The sequence below is a fragment of the Pelodiscus sinensis genome, chromosome 3 (assembly GCF_052426305.1).
Source record: "Pelodiscus sinensis isolate ZL-2025 chromosome 3, ASM5242630v1, whole genome shotgun sequence".
Lineage (NCBI taxonomy): Eukaryota > Metazoa > Chordata > Testudines > Trionychidae > Pelodiscus > Pelodiscus sinensis.
In genome coordinates, this window is record NC_143054.1 from 101,261,279 (window position 1) to 101,280,400 (window position 19,122).

Below are 19,122 nucleotides of genomic sequence, written 5' to 3' on the forward strand. Positions count from 1 at the left end.
GGAGTCCTGATTCAGCCACTGCTGGTCAGTTTCAGCAGCGGCTGAATCAGGACGCCTGGGGCAGAGCAGCTTGGGTGCTGCTGGGTTGCTCCAGTAGCGCCAAGGAGCGGCGGCGCTACTGGACCAACCCAGCAGCACCCCAGCTGCTCTGCCCCAGGCGTCCCCAAGTCAGCCACTGCTGAAACTGATCAGTGGCTGACTTCAGGAAGCCCCTGCCCCGGGCTTCCTGGAATCAGCTGCTGATCAGTTTCAGCAGCAGCTGACTTGGGGATTCAACTTAAGAACAAACCTACAGTCCCTATCTTGTATGTAACCCGGGGACTGCCTGTGCATGCAAATAGCTTCTTTCACACTGATGGACATGAATACAAAGATTAAGGCAAGACTATACAACACACAGGCCCCATTTAAGTCAGTTCTGCTGGTATATATAAAATGCAATATTTACCTGATTTCCACCCATATGACAGTCCAGGGTTTTAACTACTAAAATATATATCAACAGAAGACCATTATATTGACTACTTTATTGTTTTGGCTCCCATCCAGGGCTGCGTGTTAAGCCCCGCATAAACCCAAACCGCACCGCGGGCTGCAAATAAATGGGCTGTGGGCAACGTGTTGAGTAGCCCCAATCTAGAATATGTATCTAGTATTGTTGCTAGCGAGGTGCAGACCAAACTGTATTGTAGCAGACAGGCATATTTGTGGTGCCATTGGGAGTATATAGTAAGGACCACATGAAAAGTGTGGGGAATAAACAGCAAGAAATAGAATGGTTGTGAATAAAAACAACATTGTTGGCATCACGGAGACTTGCTGGGATAAAAGGCCAAGGCACGAAACAAGATTAAAGTAGCTAGAAATATAAAGAGTAACCAGAAAACATTCTACAAATCCACCAGAAGAAAGAGGGAGACCCAGGACAGGAAAGGTCAGTTATTCAATGAGGGGACAAAGACACCAATAGAAAATGACAAAAGTGCTAAATGACTTTTGTTTAAATTTTCAACAAAAAGGTTAGCAGCAATTGAACATCTCTCATAATGAAAGCCAGTGAAAATGAGGTAGGATTTGAGGCTAAATTAGGGAAAGAAAAGTTACGAATTACCAAGACCTATTAGATGTCTTTGCCTGATGAAAAACATCCTAGAATACTCAAGGAGCTGACTGAGGATATAGTTGAGCTATTAGTGATTATCACTAAAAACTTATGGAAGACAGGAGAGATTCCAGATGAGATACTACTGAACCCACCTGTTCTTCCAGGCTGTACACCCTATAACCCTGTCATGCTGAGCCAGGCTCTTAAGGCTTGTCCTGTCAAGCACAAACCACACCCAACTTCAGAACAATACAGACACTGAGATCAGCTCAGGGAATGCTCATTTTAATGGATTTGGCACAGAACCAGGTATTTCCTGTTCTTGGAGTGCAAATCCCAAATAATATGAAATTTTTCTTCCTCCCTCAATGTAGAAAGAGATAAGCAAAACACCTCACCACATTAGAAATTACATAAATTGAGTTATATTATAAACAAGAATACATTTATTTGCTATTAAAAACATATTTTAAGTGGTTAAAGAAATAGCAAACAGAACAAAGCAGATTAATACAAAGAACATAAACAAACCTAGATTCACTAAAGAAATTAGTTACCCTAGAGATAGGTTTAAGTAAATTCCTCCACAGGCCAGGACTATCTTTTTAGCCTGGGTCCAATAATTCTCTCCCTTTCACTTCCACTCTTTTTGTTTTGGGATGTGATCAAGTATCTCTGTGGGTGGGGAGGAGAAGCAAACTGAAAACCTTGATTGTTTCCCTCCCCCTCATTTAGGATTTCCATAAGGCAGGAATCCTTTATTTGAATCCCCGCCTCCCAATAGAAAAGGTCAGCAGATGCAGATTATTTTCAGGTGACCAGGTCACCTGACATTATGTTGTTATAAAATTCGTAAGTTAATGGCAGTAAGTCAACGGGAATGCCAAGTCCTTTCACAGTCCATTGTTCTCATTGAGGGGCCATCACCCCTGTTTTGTATTTTCATTATAGTACCTGAAGTGCTAGTAGAGGGCATCACCCAAAAGAGCATTGTTGAGATACAGATACTTGAGTAAACAATCCTAACTTCAGATATAAAAAATGATACATGCCTATAAATAGGATAATCAAATCAAAACCTTTCCAATCATACCTTACATTAGTTATCTCGACTAAAGTACATCTCAGTTATGTCATATTCATATCATAAGCATATTTTCATAAATAATAAGTGTAAGGTCACATACTACTATTAGTTTGCTAGCTCAGTTGGGAGATAGCACAAGTAGGTCTATGGCAAGCTGGGATCACATCCCAAGTTTATAGTAAAAAGATGTAAACAGTTATGACCACTTGCAGTCATTGAAGATCCCCTTTTTGGCACTTTTCCCCCAAATAGGAACATTTAACAGCGTGTCCTGACTGAATTCTCCTTTGAGTAACTGTACATCTAAATGTCCTCTGCAATTTCAACTAGGTAAAATATTCACTTCTTAGGGACAATGGAGGTGCCTATGGTTCATGCACTTCAGTATGTTGGGCCAGATTCTTAGATGATGTAAATCAGTGTGGCTCAGTTGACTTGAAAGAAGCTAGATGAATTTGCACCAGCTGAAAATTTGACTCTGTGTCAGGCTGTGGCCATACCTATGTTTTTCAGGGGAAACTGCAATACAGTCTCATAAGAGGCAATCAGGGAATAGTCTGAACATTGGGAAAGCTTGTTCCTAACCCCAGGAAGTTAATTAGTACCTGGTCTATGCTGTGAAGTGTGAGAAATTTGTATTCCTCATCTATCTAATGAAACAAGTGTCTTAAACTCATGTATTGTTACTATGAATTGTGAAAAAATTACTGCAGTCCACTGCAGAACTGTGATAGAAATGTAGCCGTGTTAGTCTGGGGTAGTTGAAGCAAAATGCAGGACAATGTAGCACTTTAAAGACTAACAAGATGGTTTATTAGATGATGAGCTTTCATGGGCCAGACCCACTTCCTCAGATCAAATAGTGGAAGAAAGTAGTCACAACCATATATACCAAAGGATACAATTAAAAAAATGAACAAATATGAAAAGGACAAGCTGCTTTTCAGCAGTGGGGGAAGTGATTCCTGTATGTCTATTTCTTGTAAATCATGTTGGAATCCTACGAGATTAAAGACGCTCTATGTAATATATTATTTATAAGGCTGTGATTTAGTCATGGATATTTTTAATAAAAGTCATAGACAGGTCCTGGATAAAAATTCACAGCCTAGTGTGACCTGTCCATGACTTGTACTATAAATACCCCTGCTGCTGCTGGGCCACTAGTTGGTGTGGAGCCTGGTGCTAGCAGCACCAGCTGATGGGGACCGCCAACAGTAGCTACTCTGGTCACCCCTAGGACCACAGCTCAGTTCATCCCTGTATCCAGCTGCTTGGGTGGAACTGGGGTCAGCCACACTGGCCACTACATAAGTCATGAAGGTCACGGAAAGTCCAAGGTTTTAATAAAGTCAGTTAGAATTAGATGATTCTCACCCCTTATTTGTCCCATACCTGCAGCTGTCTGGTGGGAAATCTTTGCCAAGATTTCAAAATATCTGTGACTGAGTGTGATGTGTTAGCTAAAGCTGCCTTTCATTCCCATTGCATTTTCAGGGGTGTGGTAGGTGAATCACAAATATGGATAGTAATTGCTTACTCAGGCATAGACTTGCACTGTAGCTTTTTTATTTGATTTGATTTTGGTAAGGGTTATCAGACTATTGCATGGAAATAATATTTCAGTGGTCTGTTAAGAGAAATTAGTCTCAAAGCACATGAATGACTAGTGATGTATGGGGGGAAAAGCAACAGCTGCCCCTATGCAAATGTACAAACTCCTCAGCCTATACAGACCTCCAAAACTGGTAGCATAACCTCAGTCACTATGTAAGGTGTGACTGTGCTCTGTGAGCACTCTGAATATGAGTATTAGAGAGTATCAAGGGGACATTTCTGCTACATTAACTTTAATCCTCCAGCTATGTGATGCAGATTTGGTCAGGGACTCAACATACATCAATTATTTTCTGATTCTGTGTTCTTCTGGCTCTTCAAACTCTTCTAGCACAGCCTCTCATCAACTGTCCCTCTAATTTTTTCCTTCCATGTGTAAGTGGGGGAATGGTCCTACTATTGTGGGTAACTTTCCTGGCTTCTGTACCACCCCGGTGAAATGGACCAACGAAAGGATCTGAGTCCCCGCTCCCACTTCCTTTACTCCACGGCCTCCCTGATCCTGAGGGCTCCCCCTCCACTCTCCTTAGTAGGAGTCCTCGAAAACCCAACAAGGCTGGGCCCAGGTTTCCTTGGGCTTAATCCCCGACCTTGTAGTCACTTGGGGTAGGGGCTAGAGTGTCCCCACTCCAGGGTGCTCTCATCACACTGCATGCTTTCTTGGCCCAGTGATCATTCCATAAAGTTCAAAGCAAATACAATTTATTAAACATCAACTGATTAGAGAGAAAAGAATAAGAAAAAATGAGAAAGGTTAAATGAGAACACACAGTCCTGCTCTGTAGCATGGGAACATCACAAATAGCAGTCTGCAGAGTGTAAGGACAGTCCACAGTCTCTTCCTTATAGGCCCCTTAGAGGCCCCAGATCTGCTGCAGGGGGGCTGCAGGCTGGACACGCTTGCTCTGGCAGTGACCACACAGCCTCAGGCTCTAGGTGGCCAGACCCCTCTCCCAGTCTGGCTTGCTGGGCCTCTTGGCTGGTGATATCTCCCTGCCCAGAGCCTCTCCCCCCACTTTGCTGGTCCCAGCTGCTCACCACACCCAGCTGCAGACTGTGCTGCTTTGTCAGTCTCCGGCTCCTTGCGTTGCTTCTCTGTCCCTTTTGGCTCTCTGAGCACTGCCAGTCTGCTGCTCAACACAGGATCTGCATTCCTTGGGCTGTGTGTGCCTGGCTCTGTTGCTGCAAGACTGCCTCCCCACACAGCTTGCTCCTCTAAGCTCTCTCTCCTTGCTCAGAGAGACCCAAAAAAATCCCAGCTCACAGGGAGGACGGGGCCTGGCCTCTTACTTTCCTCACTGGCCCGTCCAACCTGTCAATCAGGCCGAGTTGGAGTGTTGGCTGCTTTCCATTGTCTTTGGGGTCTGTCAGTCTCAGGGCCTTGATTTCTCATGGACTCTTCCCCTTTTGATACTGGGAGCTGGCAAACCAAAAACTCCCACAGAGTTTTAGTAAGGGGCTAACAGTCCCCTTACACATGTGTGGAATACATTTTGCTATGTGCACCAAGGCAGGTGTGGATGTAGAAATACATGCTGCTGGCTGTGGAAGCGCTGCTAATCAGTTGAGTGGCATTTGAATTTCTCCTGGGTGGCCACCCAAGCGCACAGCTTACAGGGAACACTACCTCTCATCTATGTAGCACTACCTCTCATCTGATGGGGTAGCACGCATACTCCTCTATAGTTGCCTTTTCCCCTTACATAACACTTTTATTTTTGTGATTTTTAAGATTCACATGCCATTTGTAACACTGAAACAAACATGCAAAAGTATAGGCACACCCCTCAACTCATTTCATAATTCATGGACAGGCCCTTCAGCACAAAGCCAAAACCTTCTTCTATCTTCCCACTCATGATGTAGAAACAGGGAGCACGGAGCCTGTGCAACGTCAATGTTCTCTGAAAGTGTTCCTTGTGCTGCTGGCAAGAAGGTAATTTTCTTTATCAGGGAGGGAAACTCTAAATTAGGATGTGCCTCTTTTGCTGTGCATCATGGGAAGGCAGTTATTTAAAGTGTTGTGAATCAAACATACACCAGTAAAAATAAAGGACAACATGGGGGGATAGATAGGGCATAAATACCATGCTTCAGTTTCCTAAACAAACTTTCAAAATAAACACTAAGGGCCAAACTGAGCACCGATGCATTTCCTGAGGAATGCTATTCATTTCAAAGGCTAAATCGGCATTGAATTTGGTCTTATGAGAGCATATGCAATGCTCACTAAGTGCAGTATAACAGGAGCGTGCATATTTATCCCAGGGAAGAATCTGGCCTAGAGATAAAGTTGATGTAATTATAAGGTGGTTGGGGAGGGGAGGGAAAAGGGAGAGAAAATTGAGAGAGATTTTGTGTGTGTGGAGAGAAAGGCTGTGTCCAGACTCAGGGTTTTTTTTGGGAAAAGTAGCCTTTTCCCGAAAAAACTTCCCCTGCGTCCAGACTCAAGCCGTGTTCTTTTGAAATTAATTCGAAAGAACGCGGCTTTTCTTTTGATGGCGGTAAACCTCAATTTACGAGGAAGAACGCCTTCTTTCGAAAGTTCCTCTTTCGAAAGAAGGCGTTCTTCAATGTAAATAGGGCTTCTTCAAAAGAGAGCATCCAGACTCACTGGATGCTTTCTTTCGAAAAAGCAAGCCGCTTTTTCAAAATTTCTCCGTGCAGTCTAGACGCTCTCTTTCGAAAGAGGCTCTTTCGAAAGATGCTTTCGAAAGAGCCTCTTTCGAAAGAAGCCTGCAGTCTAGACATAGCCAAAGAGAGAGAGAGACTAATGCCTCTTAGGTCTGCCATCTTTGAAGTATAAAGCCTGGGACATCTGCGATGATCCTGAGCTCATGAAACCAGACACCTGGCAGTATGTTCTCAGCTCTTTCGGGGTACATCTACACAGCAGGGCTAAACTCGAAATAAGCTACACAACTTGAGCAATGCTAATTGCGTAGATTAAGTTGAAATCGTTTATTTTGAATTTGGGAACTTCTACACAGCACTTATTTTGAAATAGAGCACTCTTCCTCCAACTTCACTTCTCGTATAATGAGGGTTATGGGAATAGGAGTAAGCAGTCCTCTAGCTCAACAATATTTCAACATTATGTGAATGTTGAATGCTGTGCTGTGCTTGTGTGCAGATGAGGACTATGTTATTTTGGAATAACATCCGCTATTCTAGAATAACACTGCTATGTAGGGTACGTCTAGACTACATGCCTCTGTAGCCAGAGGCATGTAGATTAGGCTACCAGACATAGGAAAATGAAGCGGCAATTTAAATAATCGCCGCTTCATTTAAATTTACATGGCTGCCGTGCTGAGCCGTGCTGATCAGCTGTTTGTTGGCTCAGCGCGATAGTCTGGACGCGCGGGTGTTGACATCAAAGGTATTTGTCGACCACCCAGGTATACCTCCTGGGATGAGGTATACCTGGGTGGTCGACAAATGCCTTTGATGTCAACACCCGCACGTCCAGACTGTTTGTCAGCTCAGATCAGCTGTTTGTCGGCTCAGCGCGGCAGCCATGTAAATTTAAATGAAGCGGCGATTATTTAAATCGTCGCTTCATTTTCCTATGTCTGGTAGCCTAATCTACATGCCTCTGGCGACAGAGGCATGTAGTCTAGACGTACCCGTAGACATACCCTTAGGATACGTCTACACTGCAACGCTATTTTGGGATACCGGAGTAGCTATCCTGCGTCTTAACAATAAGCCTGTTATTTTGGGCTCGCTATTCTGATGTCCCTGTAAACCTCATTCCACGAGGAGTAAGGAATGTTTCGAAATAGCGGGTTATTTTGAAATAAAATTGAAATAAGATACGCAATTTGCATAGCTCAAATTGTGTATCTTATCTCCAACTACAGTGCAGATGTAGCTTTATAGATTTCAGCTACCTCAAAAAAGGGAAGATTCTGGAAAAAGCTAGACCGGTGGTCACACTAGAGAGTATTATAAACAGTGCTGATAGTGACACCAATAATTAGTTACCCAACACTTGCTGTTATAAGATCTGCCTCCCACTGACTTTCTATGGGAAGTTTCAGATAAAATGGTTCAACTTCTTCAGAGAACAAAATTAGGGGAAAAATATATTAGTTTATTCATGTTAAAAACCCTACCTTTAGTTTCCTGAAGATGTAGCATCTCTATAGAGCAAGGACTTGAAGTTTGGGAGGGGTATTGTGAGCATCAGGAATGTGTCTTTTGCCAGCCCTGTGGAAAATCTGCCCAAATTTGGCCAAGGTATAAGCCTCTGAAAAATTTCAGCTTACAAATGCTTAGGAAAGGCTTGCTTGTTAGTTTGTCAACTTAGTTTGCTGAAGATTTCATCTTCACTCAGATTGTTCTGTTCATGGTTCTTATCAGAGCCTGGATTGTGCATGTGACCATCCCCACAGAGTGACTCAGCATGCTCCATCCTGAAGCAGCAGGGGCTAAGCCAAGGCTTGCATGGGTGTTCCTCCTCCCATTTAGACCACTGTGGTGATGGCTGCCTTAACTGAGAAAGGGTGATTGCCTCTTCTGTGTTCTCAGAGCTCCCCTCTGTGGACTCTTCAGCAGTGTGGAGGAGAAAAAAGGAAGCAGACTGACTGAAACACAGGGCATGTCTACACTACCTTATTTTGAAATAACAAGGTGAGCATTCACATTGCCAAGCCATTATTTTGAAATAAAGGGCTTGTTATTTTGAAAAAATAACTCCTGTTTGTGAAGAGGAATAAGCAGGAGTGGCCCGAGGCTGGCTGCAGCAGCTGGCGCCCTAGGTAGGGCGGCGCAATTGGCGCCCCTGGCTGCACGGCCGTCAATGGCCGTGATGTAATCACAGGGCGCCCCGGGACCCTGTGACGTCATCAGCGGGCACCTGGGCCAGCTGCACCCTAGGCAGCTGCCTAGCTCGCCTAGGCTCACGGGCTGCCCCTGGGAATAAGCTTGTTTTGAAATGATTATTTCGGAAGTTATTATTGCGAAAAACTCCCTAGTGTAGACATAGCCATAGAGAGATGAGTAACTATGGTAGGCCATATGGTGAACTCTTTATTATTGTGATGTTCTATTCTAGCAAGGGGGGGCACTATAGAGTCTAAGCAATTTGATGTAGCCAATAACCTGACAGCTCTTGTATTAAAAGTTCTCTGCAAGAAACGCTTAAGTTTTTGTTATGGCACATCCAAAGTTACCTCGCTTGCAATGGTTTTTGATACCAACATTTTAAAAAGTGGTGCCTATAATTTCCCAAATATTTGCCTACTCTGGGCCCAAATTGGTTCAAAATAATTGAAGTATATTAGAAATATCTTAAAATGATTAGTGACAGCATAGTACAACTGAAAGATGATACATAGGTGAAAATGTGTTTAAAATGCTCAAAAACCCCTCAGTCCCAGACCTCTGTATTTTATCTTCGCATTATGAGTGAAATTGTTTATAAGGCCCAGAAGTCTGGTCCATCTAGTGTATAATATACATAAACATTTTTCTTATTTATCATGCAGATTATATGCAATAATCAGCCATATCTCTATTTTGGTAAAACTAGTGGGGCAAAACATTACCCTACCCCCAATTTGGCTATCATCTGTACTACAGGCAGTCCTCGGGTTACGTACAAGATAGGGACTGTAGGTTTGTTCTTAAGTTGAATCTGTATGTAAGTCGGAACTGGCGTCAGCCGCTGCTGAAACTGATCAGTTTCAACCGCGGCTGAATCCGGACGCCAGTTCTGACTTACATACAGATTCAACTTAAGAAACCCAGGCGTCCCCAAGTCAGCTGCTGCTGAAACTGATCAGCGGCTGATTCCAGGAAGCCTGGGGCAGAGCAACTCTGCCTCGGGCTTCCTGTAGTCAGCCGCTGGTCAGTTTCAGCAGCAGCTGACTGGGGACGCCTGGGGCAGAGCAGCTGGGGTGCTGCTGGGTTGCTCCTGTAGCGCGGCTCCTCGGTGCTACTGGAGCAACCCAGCAACACTCTAGCTGCTCTGCCTCAGGCGTCCTGATTCAGCCGCTGCTGAAACTGACCAGCAGTGGCTGAATCAGGACTCCTGGGGCAGAGCAGCTGGGGTGCTGCCGGGTTAGTCTGGAGCAGCGCTGCGGGACCAACCCAGCAGCCCCCAGCTGCTCTACCCCAGGGGTAGGCAAGAAAAGCCTGGTCTGCTGGGGGGGGGGGCACTAGCTGCACCCCCCCCAGCAGACCAGGGAGACGGTGGTGGGGACGCCCAAATCCTCCACGGCTTTGCTCCGTCTCCCTGGTCTGCTGACCTGGGAGTCACGGAGCAAAGCCGCAGAGCACGCGGGCAGCGGGAGAGTCCAGGCGCGCCGCGCTGTCCCACTGCTGGCGTGCTCTGAGGCTTTGCTCTCCATCTCCCTGGTCTGCAGGCGTGCTCCCTGCGGGCGTGCTCCGCGGCTTTGCTCCCCGTCTCCCTGGTCTGCTGGGAGACAGAGAGCAAAGCCTTGGAGCATGCCTGCAGCGGGACAGCCCAGGTGCGCCTGGGCTGTCCCGCCGCCGGCTTCCCCGGTGGCTTTGCAAAGCCGCGGAGGGGCTGGGGCTGCGGGGCAGCCCAGGCGTGCCTGGGCTGCCCAGCTGCCCGAGCCCCTCCGCGGCTTTGCTCCGCGTCTTCCTGGTCTGCAGACCAGGGAGACGCGGAGCAGCTTTTCTCGCCCCGGAGTACACGGGCGGCGGGACCGCAAGGTCCCGCAGTCTGTGTCCTCCGGGGCGAGAAAAGCCGCGTTCGTAACTGCGGATCCGACATAAGTCGGATCCGCGTAAGTCGGGGACTGCCTGTACTCACTGTTCAGAATCACTATTAATGTGTTCCATTTTAACTCCAGGCAAATTGTTTGAATGATAAATGCATGATATTTTAAATTACTTTTTTCCTACATATTCATAGTTACATGTGTTTTCATGGCAAACAGTATATTTTTTCTTAGTGGCAGACTTTTCAATTTTTATCATCTAGTGTACAAATATTGAAAAGTTAATCTGGTATTAAGCCCCTCAAACCACATAAAAAGAGACACCAGTAAATCTTGGAGGCTTTGAATGTGACCAGTTTCATGTATTCATATAGAACCAATATGACCATACTCAAGGATGGTCATGAAGACTAGACAAATGTATTTGTTCATGCCCACAAAAGCTTCTGCTCAAATACATTTGTTTGTCTTTAAGGTGTCACAGGACTCCTTGTTGTTTTTGCTGACATCGACTAACATGGCTACCCCTTTGAAGCATGAAGACCAGAAAATACATTGTCATCTAAAATTCACAAAAATTCAGTGTAATAAAAACTATTATTTGCCTCTAGCTCAGTCTCCGGGAAGTCCTTGGCAGTAACTTCCTACTCTCTTGCTAGTGCTGCTGATGCTCTGGCAACCCCCTCCTCCCAAAACCAGCTGTGCTTTAGCTTCAATCCAGAAGTGAAGACTGTCATACTGACCACATTCCAGAGAATAGTGCAATAATGTTTGATGGAATGGCTATTGGCCAAACACTTTGTGATGCACTTTCAACATTGGATGAGCTTATAGATGCCATTTTAAAGTACATAATTAAGCTTGCAAGAAAATGCAAGTGTATTTTCTTTGGACTTTGTCACAGATCAAGAACCCAATGTGAGCCTCAAAAATGTGGAACAGTTATGCTAAGCAGCAGATGGCTCCCAAATGGTACAAATCTATGGAAAGGACCAGAAAACCCCCAGTCAGTCAGTTGAAGAAAATTCTTTCTTATGGCAACACTAGGGTAGCACTTCAGATAGTCTTGCACATGAAGTGAAGAGATGCAAATTTGCAAGGTGTAGCAAATGACATCATGCTCTACCTAGCTCAGGAGGGAAGTGTTACTGCCTGGCTGTGCAGAAGGGTTCAGTGGCAGTCACAGCTGTTGATGAATGAAGTTGTGTCCACAAAGAAGGTGACTCGTATATTTATTCATGTGAAACAGGCTGCCAAGGACTATGGGATTGTGATGATAACCTGGATACAGATGTTCCTAGAGTAGGCATCAGTCTTAAGTCACAACAGCCAGTCAATTTGCATTTCTTCACTTGTGCTAGGACTCAAAGCCACACTACACTACTGATTTGGAGAAAATCACTTCAACTCTAGGCCTGAAGGTAAATGCCCCCTTTACTGGACTCTGCATATTCACAAGATGTGATTCTACAAGTGCATTCTATAACAAGGGAAAAGAGAAAGGCACTGTTGTGGCTTCTCAGAGTGAAGAGTTCCTGGATGCTTTCCCGTATCTTGGGAAAGACTTTTCACTTCAAGACTCAACTTTCCTGGTGTTTGAGAAATGTGTGTGTCATCTGTATAGCTAAGATTCACTTTAGGATGTCAGTGATGCCTGATACAAGGTGTTTCATCTTCACTGCCTGAAGTGAGCGTCCCACAAGCATGTAATGCTCTAAACCAGGCTGGGGCAAAATACCCTCCACAGGCTGGATCTGGCTTGCCAAGCCGCCAGATCTGGCCTGTGGATGCAGCGGGGAGCCTCAGGAAGACTCCTTGTCTGCTCCCTCTCTTCCCCCATTGCGGTGCTCTGTTTGAACAGCTGTGAACTGCGAGGAGGGGAAAGAGGCTTTGTGTGTTACCCCCAACCCCAGCACAATCCCATTGGCCAGTTACCAGCCAATGGGAGCTGCCTTTTGTCAACAGCCAGCTTGCGAAGAACCCTCTCTCTCTTTCCTCAGGCTCATAGCTGTTCAAAAACCACATGGCCCTTGCAACTAGTGTAAGGGTGGGGCAGGCAGGGAGTCTGAGAAAGTTGTAGGTTGGCTGGGAGTCAAGCAGGTAAGTCTCCCAGCCAGAGCCTGCCTCTGGCACCCCAACCCTCTGCCCCCCCACCTCACAATACCCAAAACCTCTGCTCCCTTCCTGCCACCATATCTGCTCCCAGATTCTGCACCCTAATCCCCTGTCCCAGGTCACAGCCCCCTTCTGTTCTAGGTCACAACCCAAACCCATATAGATGACACACACATTTCTCAAACACCAGGAAATCTGAGTCTTGAAGTGTAAAGTATTTCCCAAGATATGTGAAAGCATCCAGAAACTCTTCACTCTGAGAAGCCACAACAGTGTCTTTCTCTTTTCCCCACTCATAGAAAACACTTGGAGAATCACATCCTGTGAATATGCAGAGTCCAATAAAGGGGGCATTTACCTCCTGTACCCCTACCCCACATAACCCAAACCCTCAATCCCCCACCTGCACCCATATCCCCTTCCAGATCCTGCACCCCAAACCCCTGCCCCAGATCACAATCAGTGTTCACTGTAAACTCAGTGCTTGTGCAGGCACCAGGAGACATTCAAATGCTGCTCAGGTGATTAGCAGAGTGCTCACAGTGCCCAGAGCCAGCAGCATGTATTTCTACTGGTGGTGCATATCTGCACATGCCTTGGTGCACATAACGAAAATTATTCCACCCACGGATGGAAAAGCTTAGAGGGTTATAACCCAAACCCTTGTTCTCTAACCCTGGTCACAACTGTCTTTCACCCAAACTCCCTCCCAGACCCCACACCCTCTCTAGCATCCCAATCCCTTACTGAAAGCTTTCTTCTGCACCCAACCTCCATCCCAGACCCCACATCTCCTCCATTAATATGAAAGAGTGTGACTCCTGACCACTTCCCAAATTCTTGGCATGGCCCCCTGTCAAAAATTATTGCCCACCCCTGCTCTATACTAACACAGCAAGCAGGCAAATTGCCAGAAGAAACACTCTCTTGTTGACAGGATGAATGCCCCATTCCCCTGCTGCTAATGGAGAGCATTAACAGCGCCAGATCCTATTTTGCAGTGTCTCACGCCTACAAGCATGTGATATGTCAAACAGGGTGATGTTCCTGTCTTGCTGCTGGGCTTTCCTGCCCAGACTTGTGTTAGAAGAAGTGTGAGAACACCAACAAAAAATCTGCTGAACGTGCTTTTCACAATGGTGACATGCCTGGCTAGAGAGATTGTGGTGAGTAGGTTACCAGACTGGCAAATAAAAATGTATTTTATTCAGGAATAACCATTACAGGGCCAACAGCAATACATATGATTCATAACAAACACTGGACTTGAAACAGAAATTACAATTTTGACTTATGTTAACAATTATATCATACCAATCCGGATAAACTATCACTTATAAATATTTGAGTAAGAAATAAAGCGGACTTCAGTGTTTTATCTCGTTCAGTGCTGTGGTTGAGGAAAACAGTAAAATTTTAGGTATTTTCATAAATTTAATATATCTGATGCATTTTTCTATCATTTCACGTAGCTAAGCTGGTGCAGAAACACTTCTCTTGAGGGTAAATTCTAACATAATTCTGCCTACAGTGAAAGGTGAGTATTGCTAAGAAACAAATTATAGGGATGGGGTAATAACTTTAATTTATACTTACTAGCAAAAAAGAGTCATGGTAATTTATTGCACATTATCTGTTAGACTGATTATAGAAAATATTAATACATAAACACCCCAGTAGGGCAAGAATTTTTAATTCTTTAGCACATTTTATTATCCATAACTACTAAAAAAATGTATTTTCACCCAAATTAGGTATTTACAATGTTTTGTCTTATGTATGACTTCTAAGTTCCTCAGTCCATTACACTTGTCTATAATGTACTTCCATATTCATTCAATGATTTGCAGCTTATTTGGGCCTTTACAGGCCAAATATTAATGAAATTATGGAGAAGAACTCTTTTATATTATATCAAAACTGCTAACTTTAGATGTGCCATGACGGTAGAATTAAGGGTTTCTTGCAGAGAACTTTTAACACAGGATCTCCGGTTATTGACTGAGAATAAATCTGCAGAGAATAAGTAGTGTCTGGTAAAGGAATAAAACTCATTTTCTAAGTACAACAACGGGCCTCACTGTATGGTCTATGGGGTGGTAGAGGAAGAGATGCAGGGTTGGAAGACAGGTGAGAGACATTGAGGAAGAGGAGGGAATTGGGAGACCTGGGCAGCAGAAAAGGATTTAAGAGCTAGAGCTGGGTTGGGGAAAGAGGCATGAGCGCAAGTGGCAAGATTACATACTAATTTTCTACAGGACTCCTGCCTCATTCCTTACATCACCCTGACTTGTTCTCAGAACACAGCATGGGTGATGTAGGGGATGAAGCTGTTGTCTGTTGGTTACACAAGCAGCCTTAATTCTGGCATTTCCTTCCTTCAGAGTGCATGACTTTGTAATCCAAATGTTCTTGTAATGTAGTTTTTTTTAGGGGGGATACACTCAATATTTAAGTTTGTAAGGAGCTTAAATACAATGGTGGTGAATACATTATAAAAGACTATATGGAGAAAAAGGAGTAGTATGAGGACATGTATTAAAATGGCAAAAAAACCCAAAACAAAACAAACAAAACCCCAAAACAAATCTAAGCCAGCCCCCCAACAAAAAATCCCCCCTCAAACAAACCCAAGCTAAAAAATTCACAAATCACCAGAGCAGAAAGAGGTTTAATGGATATATGATTTATACTAATTTAATTTTAAAACATACTAACCACAAGCAAAACTTTATATGCTTCAAATTTATACCGAGTTTCTATTAACACAAAATCACTAGAACTTAAACAGAAATCAACAACTGAAACAATTAATTTATAGGCTAAAATCTTCAAAGCCAGGGATCTACGTGGTCTGATTTTTCAGGAGAGATTACCAACATTTAGGAGCTTAAATATAAAAGGCAGCATCTAATTTTAGGCATCTAAATTTGAAAATTTTAGCCATAATGGCCAAGTCCAATCCCAGAAAAACAACTGTCATAAATCATTCTGTGGCTATTGCAACAGTTAATTTTCAAAAAGATTGTACAGAACAGTGCAAACATGAAACATTTGAAGGCATTTCAATGTTCATATATATGGATGAGTTTGTTAGTGTGTAATATTTCTTTTTCTAACTTCTGGACATCTGTTCTCATATTAGTGGCATTTTCACAGTTTTGAGATAGTCAGACTAGGAACTGGTAGCCGAAGACCTGGACTCAGTATTCTTATTGTGGATACTGGGATGGTTGGGCCCTAGATTAAGTGTGTCTATGTTGTAACTGGAAGCTGGGAATGGACAATGGGATGGATCACTTGATGATTACCTGTTCTGTTCATTCCCTCTGGGGCACCTGGCATTGGCCACTGTTAGAAGACAGGGTACTGGACTAGATGGACCTTTGGTCTGACCCAGTATGACTGGTCTTATTTTCATAAAAATGGCAGGCCTGGGCTCAAACATGACTAAAGGCCTGTCTCCTGGTGGGAGAGGAACCACTAAGCCCAGGCCACAAATGATACCTTGGGAGAATAAATGAGAAAACAGGAATGGAAGTGAAGCTCAAAGGGATCCAGAAAGAGACAGCATGCAGAGAAACCCTGACACCACTCCTTAAAGATGTCTAAGGAATCAGTGGACAGCACCCACAGGAACTCTACCTAGTGGTATGATTTGATGAGGAACCAAAAATAGGTGCCACAGTTGCAGCATGTTCCTCTTGCCCCATCAAGCTTCCTCCTCCTGGTCTGGTGGTAGTCATTTTGGCAAGTCTAGGAGAAGGTTGATGGGGAGATCTTGCAACATCCTGGGACCACGGATAAGGTGTGCAAGAATAAACAGGTCAGGAGAAAAGTGCAACCAGACCTTCAAAAAGAGATTCCGAAGGAGCTGGCAGATTGGCTATAGCCTGACACAGTCTACATAGCTGTGACCCAGGGTCTCCTTGCCATAGATACAACAGGTGTCATGGGATTCCATGAGCAGTGCTGCCTACATGCCTGTGCTCATTGCTCCCTGCAGGAACTGCCGGCTAATAGCCACAGAGAGTAATGAAACCAGAGTAGAATACAAATGGGCCCACTGGAACTCCCTACCCACTGGACTGAGTACAGAGAATGCAGTTTGGGGATGAGAGAGGGATTCTAGCTATGAGTGGGCAGGGAAGATGAGGATTCTCTGCCAAATAAAACACCTGACATTCCCTTCTGGGTGCCCTATCAGCGCCCCCCCATAGGACCATTTGCTCATGACTCTAAAATCAGCTCATCACTCTAAAACCAGCTGGCTAACATAGTAAGGACCAGATGGGCACTTGGGTGGGCTTGCTGATGGGTTGGGGAGTTCAAACCACCTTTCTTCTCCTATGCTCTGCATTCCTGGTGCTCAGGGGAGCACAGAGACTGTTTGCTTTTGTTCTACCCTGGGGAGCAGGATACCAGAAAAGGGAATGAAGAGAAAGCAGCATAGCCCAAGTCCTTCTCCTGTCTGCACCAGTTTAAGCAAAAGGGCGTATGCTTCTGGGAGCAATCTGTGGTGGAGCATTCTGTGCACCACATGGAGAGAACTATGGGGAGAAAGTATACCTGTCTGAGACACAATCTCTGGTTCTCCTGGCAAGGCAGGGCATCTCCATGGTGTCTCCTGCTCAGGGCTGTTCCTTAAAAGTCAGGATTTAATCCTAAAGAATAAAACAGCAATATTATGAAGCCTCTCACAAAGAACTTTTCCCTTTCATTATGTGTCATTTGAGAGCAATGACATAATCATAGCACTGTACAGAGATGGCAATTAGCGGTAGATGTTTGGAGTTGTGTATGGGTGTTCAGATACAACGTTTCCAATAACAAGTTAGTGATTTGTGCAGGTAGATTTTGCAAAAATATGCCATTGTTGTACTGAATGGCTCCAACTTGCCCTAACAATGCCTCTGCTGTGATCACAAATCCTCATCACCTCATTTATTAAACTCCCCTGGTTTCAACACAGGGCATGTTTTGTGCAACACCAAGCCAAATTAATGTGTTTAATTATATAGCTTTAAAAATGAGTATCTGCACTGCAACAATTCTTAAAACATGAAACCTGAACAATTTGTTGGGTGAGATGCCTAGAAAAAAGATCCTGAAATGTTATACTTTTGCTGATATTAAAAAAAAATTGTGCTTTGGACATATGAGGGACAGCCGAAATAGGTACCCTGCTAATACTGTGGGGTGTTGGTGAAAAGGTGACATGTTTGAGCATGTTTTCAAGCTTTTTGGTTTGTTTCAGAAAATTATTTCAGGGAGAAAATGGAGCTATGATTGGTAGAAAGTCGAGCCAGAAACCAGTGTTATGTTTAATCTACTCCTTCCATGTCATCATTTACTGTTTGTTGTGTGGGCTGATTTTGAAGAGGCTGCTCTGCTGGGGCTCCTTCACATTTTTCAACCTTTGGTGCACATTCAGTGGACTTCAGTGCAGGACTCAGCCGCCCAGAGGGACTCCCTGCCTCTGGCTGAGGAGTGGGATGAGAAGGAAGCTCTGGCTGTGAGAGGCAAAGAGGGCTGCATGCTTGATGGTCAGCCAGCTCTGGATTGCTGTTCTCTCTGGAGACTGTGAGGGGATCCTGCACATGGTGGGTCACCGTGAATGCTGCAGCTAGATTCTTCAATATGTTCTCATCGATACTGGACAGCTTTGCAGTATCCTGGTTGGTAATGGATGGATTTGCATCAGCCTCTTTCCCTAAGGTATCATCATTTCCATCCTCCTCATCCTCCTCTTCCTCGTTAGTGAATTTGGCTTCTTTTATTTTTGTGTACAGTTCATTCCTCTCTTCCTGCAGTGCTCTGCAAAGATTCTCTAGCCTCTGGATTTTCAGCACGAAGCACTCATACTCCTTAGCCCTCATTGCTTTCTGTGGGCAAATCAAAATCAGGCAAAGGTGTAGAAAAATGAAGTTATACAGATATAATGTGTTCCGTACAGTCTTTCTTCACTGCAAGTTCTAAAAGTAATCAAATACAATTACTATCTTCCTAATTAAGTACTAATTCACTCCAGTGCACTGAAGTGTCACTTAAGCGGTGAATAAGACATTCTGCAGGTCCTTTGCACTCAGCTGAATTTGACCAAGAGATATGAGGCATAGACATAGTCATGAATAATTTCTAGCAAGGGAGGACTATAGAATTGTTCAGGATGTCAGAACAGATAAGCACCTAAGATCTATATTGCTTACCTGGACTTCCTGTAAAACCACTGGAATTTTTTGTGAGAACAGGCTCTCTTATATTTTCAGTCCATCTTGTTTTTTGATTGGTAGGACATTCTGTGAGAACAGCCTTTCCTGCAGCATTTTGTGGACATCTACATTTTCTGAGTCTAGCTGGTGTAGAAATCCACAAAAATGATAGTGCTGGAGGTTGTGGGTGGATGGGGGGCACACGTGTTGTTCACCTTTTTTTCAAATCTCAAAAACTTGGTCCAAGTGACATTTAAATTTGGGATGGCTTCTTATTTTATTTGAACCTGT

General features: G+C 44.2%; 1 protein-coding gene across 2 annotated transcripts in view; it reads right to left on the reverse strand.

Annotated features, from left to right (window-relative positions):
- Positions 1-15,285: 15,285 nt before the first annotated feature.
- TXLNB (taxilin beta) overlaps positions 15,286-19,122 on the reverse strand; it is a 46,362-nt gene continuing 42,525 nt past the window's right edge. For both annotated transcript variants that reach the window (XM_075924310.2, XM_075924309.2), the window contains one exon: positions 15,286-18,504. In XM_075924310.2, coding sequence (XP_075780425.1) covers positions 17,944-18,504 — 561 coding nt within the window. In that variant the 3' untranslated portion in view covers positions 15,286-17,943. The remainder of the gene's footprint in view (positions 18,505-19,122) is intronic.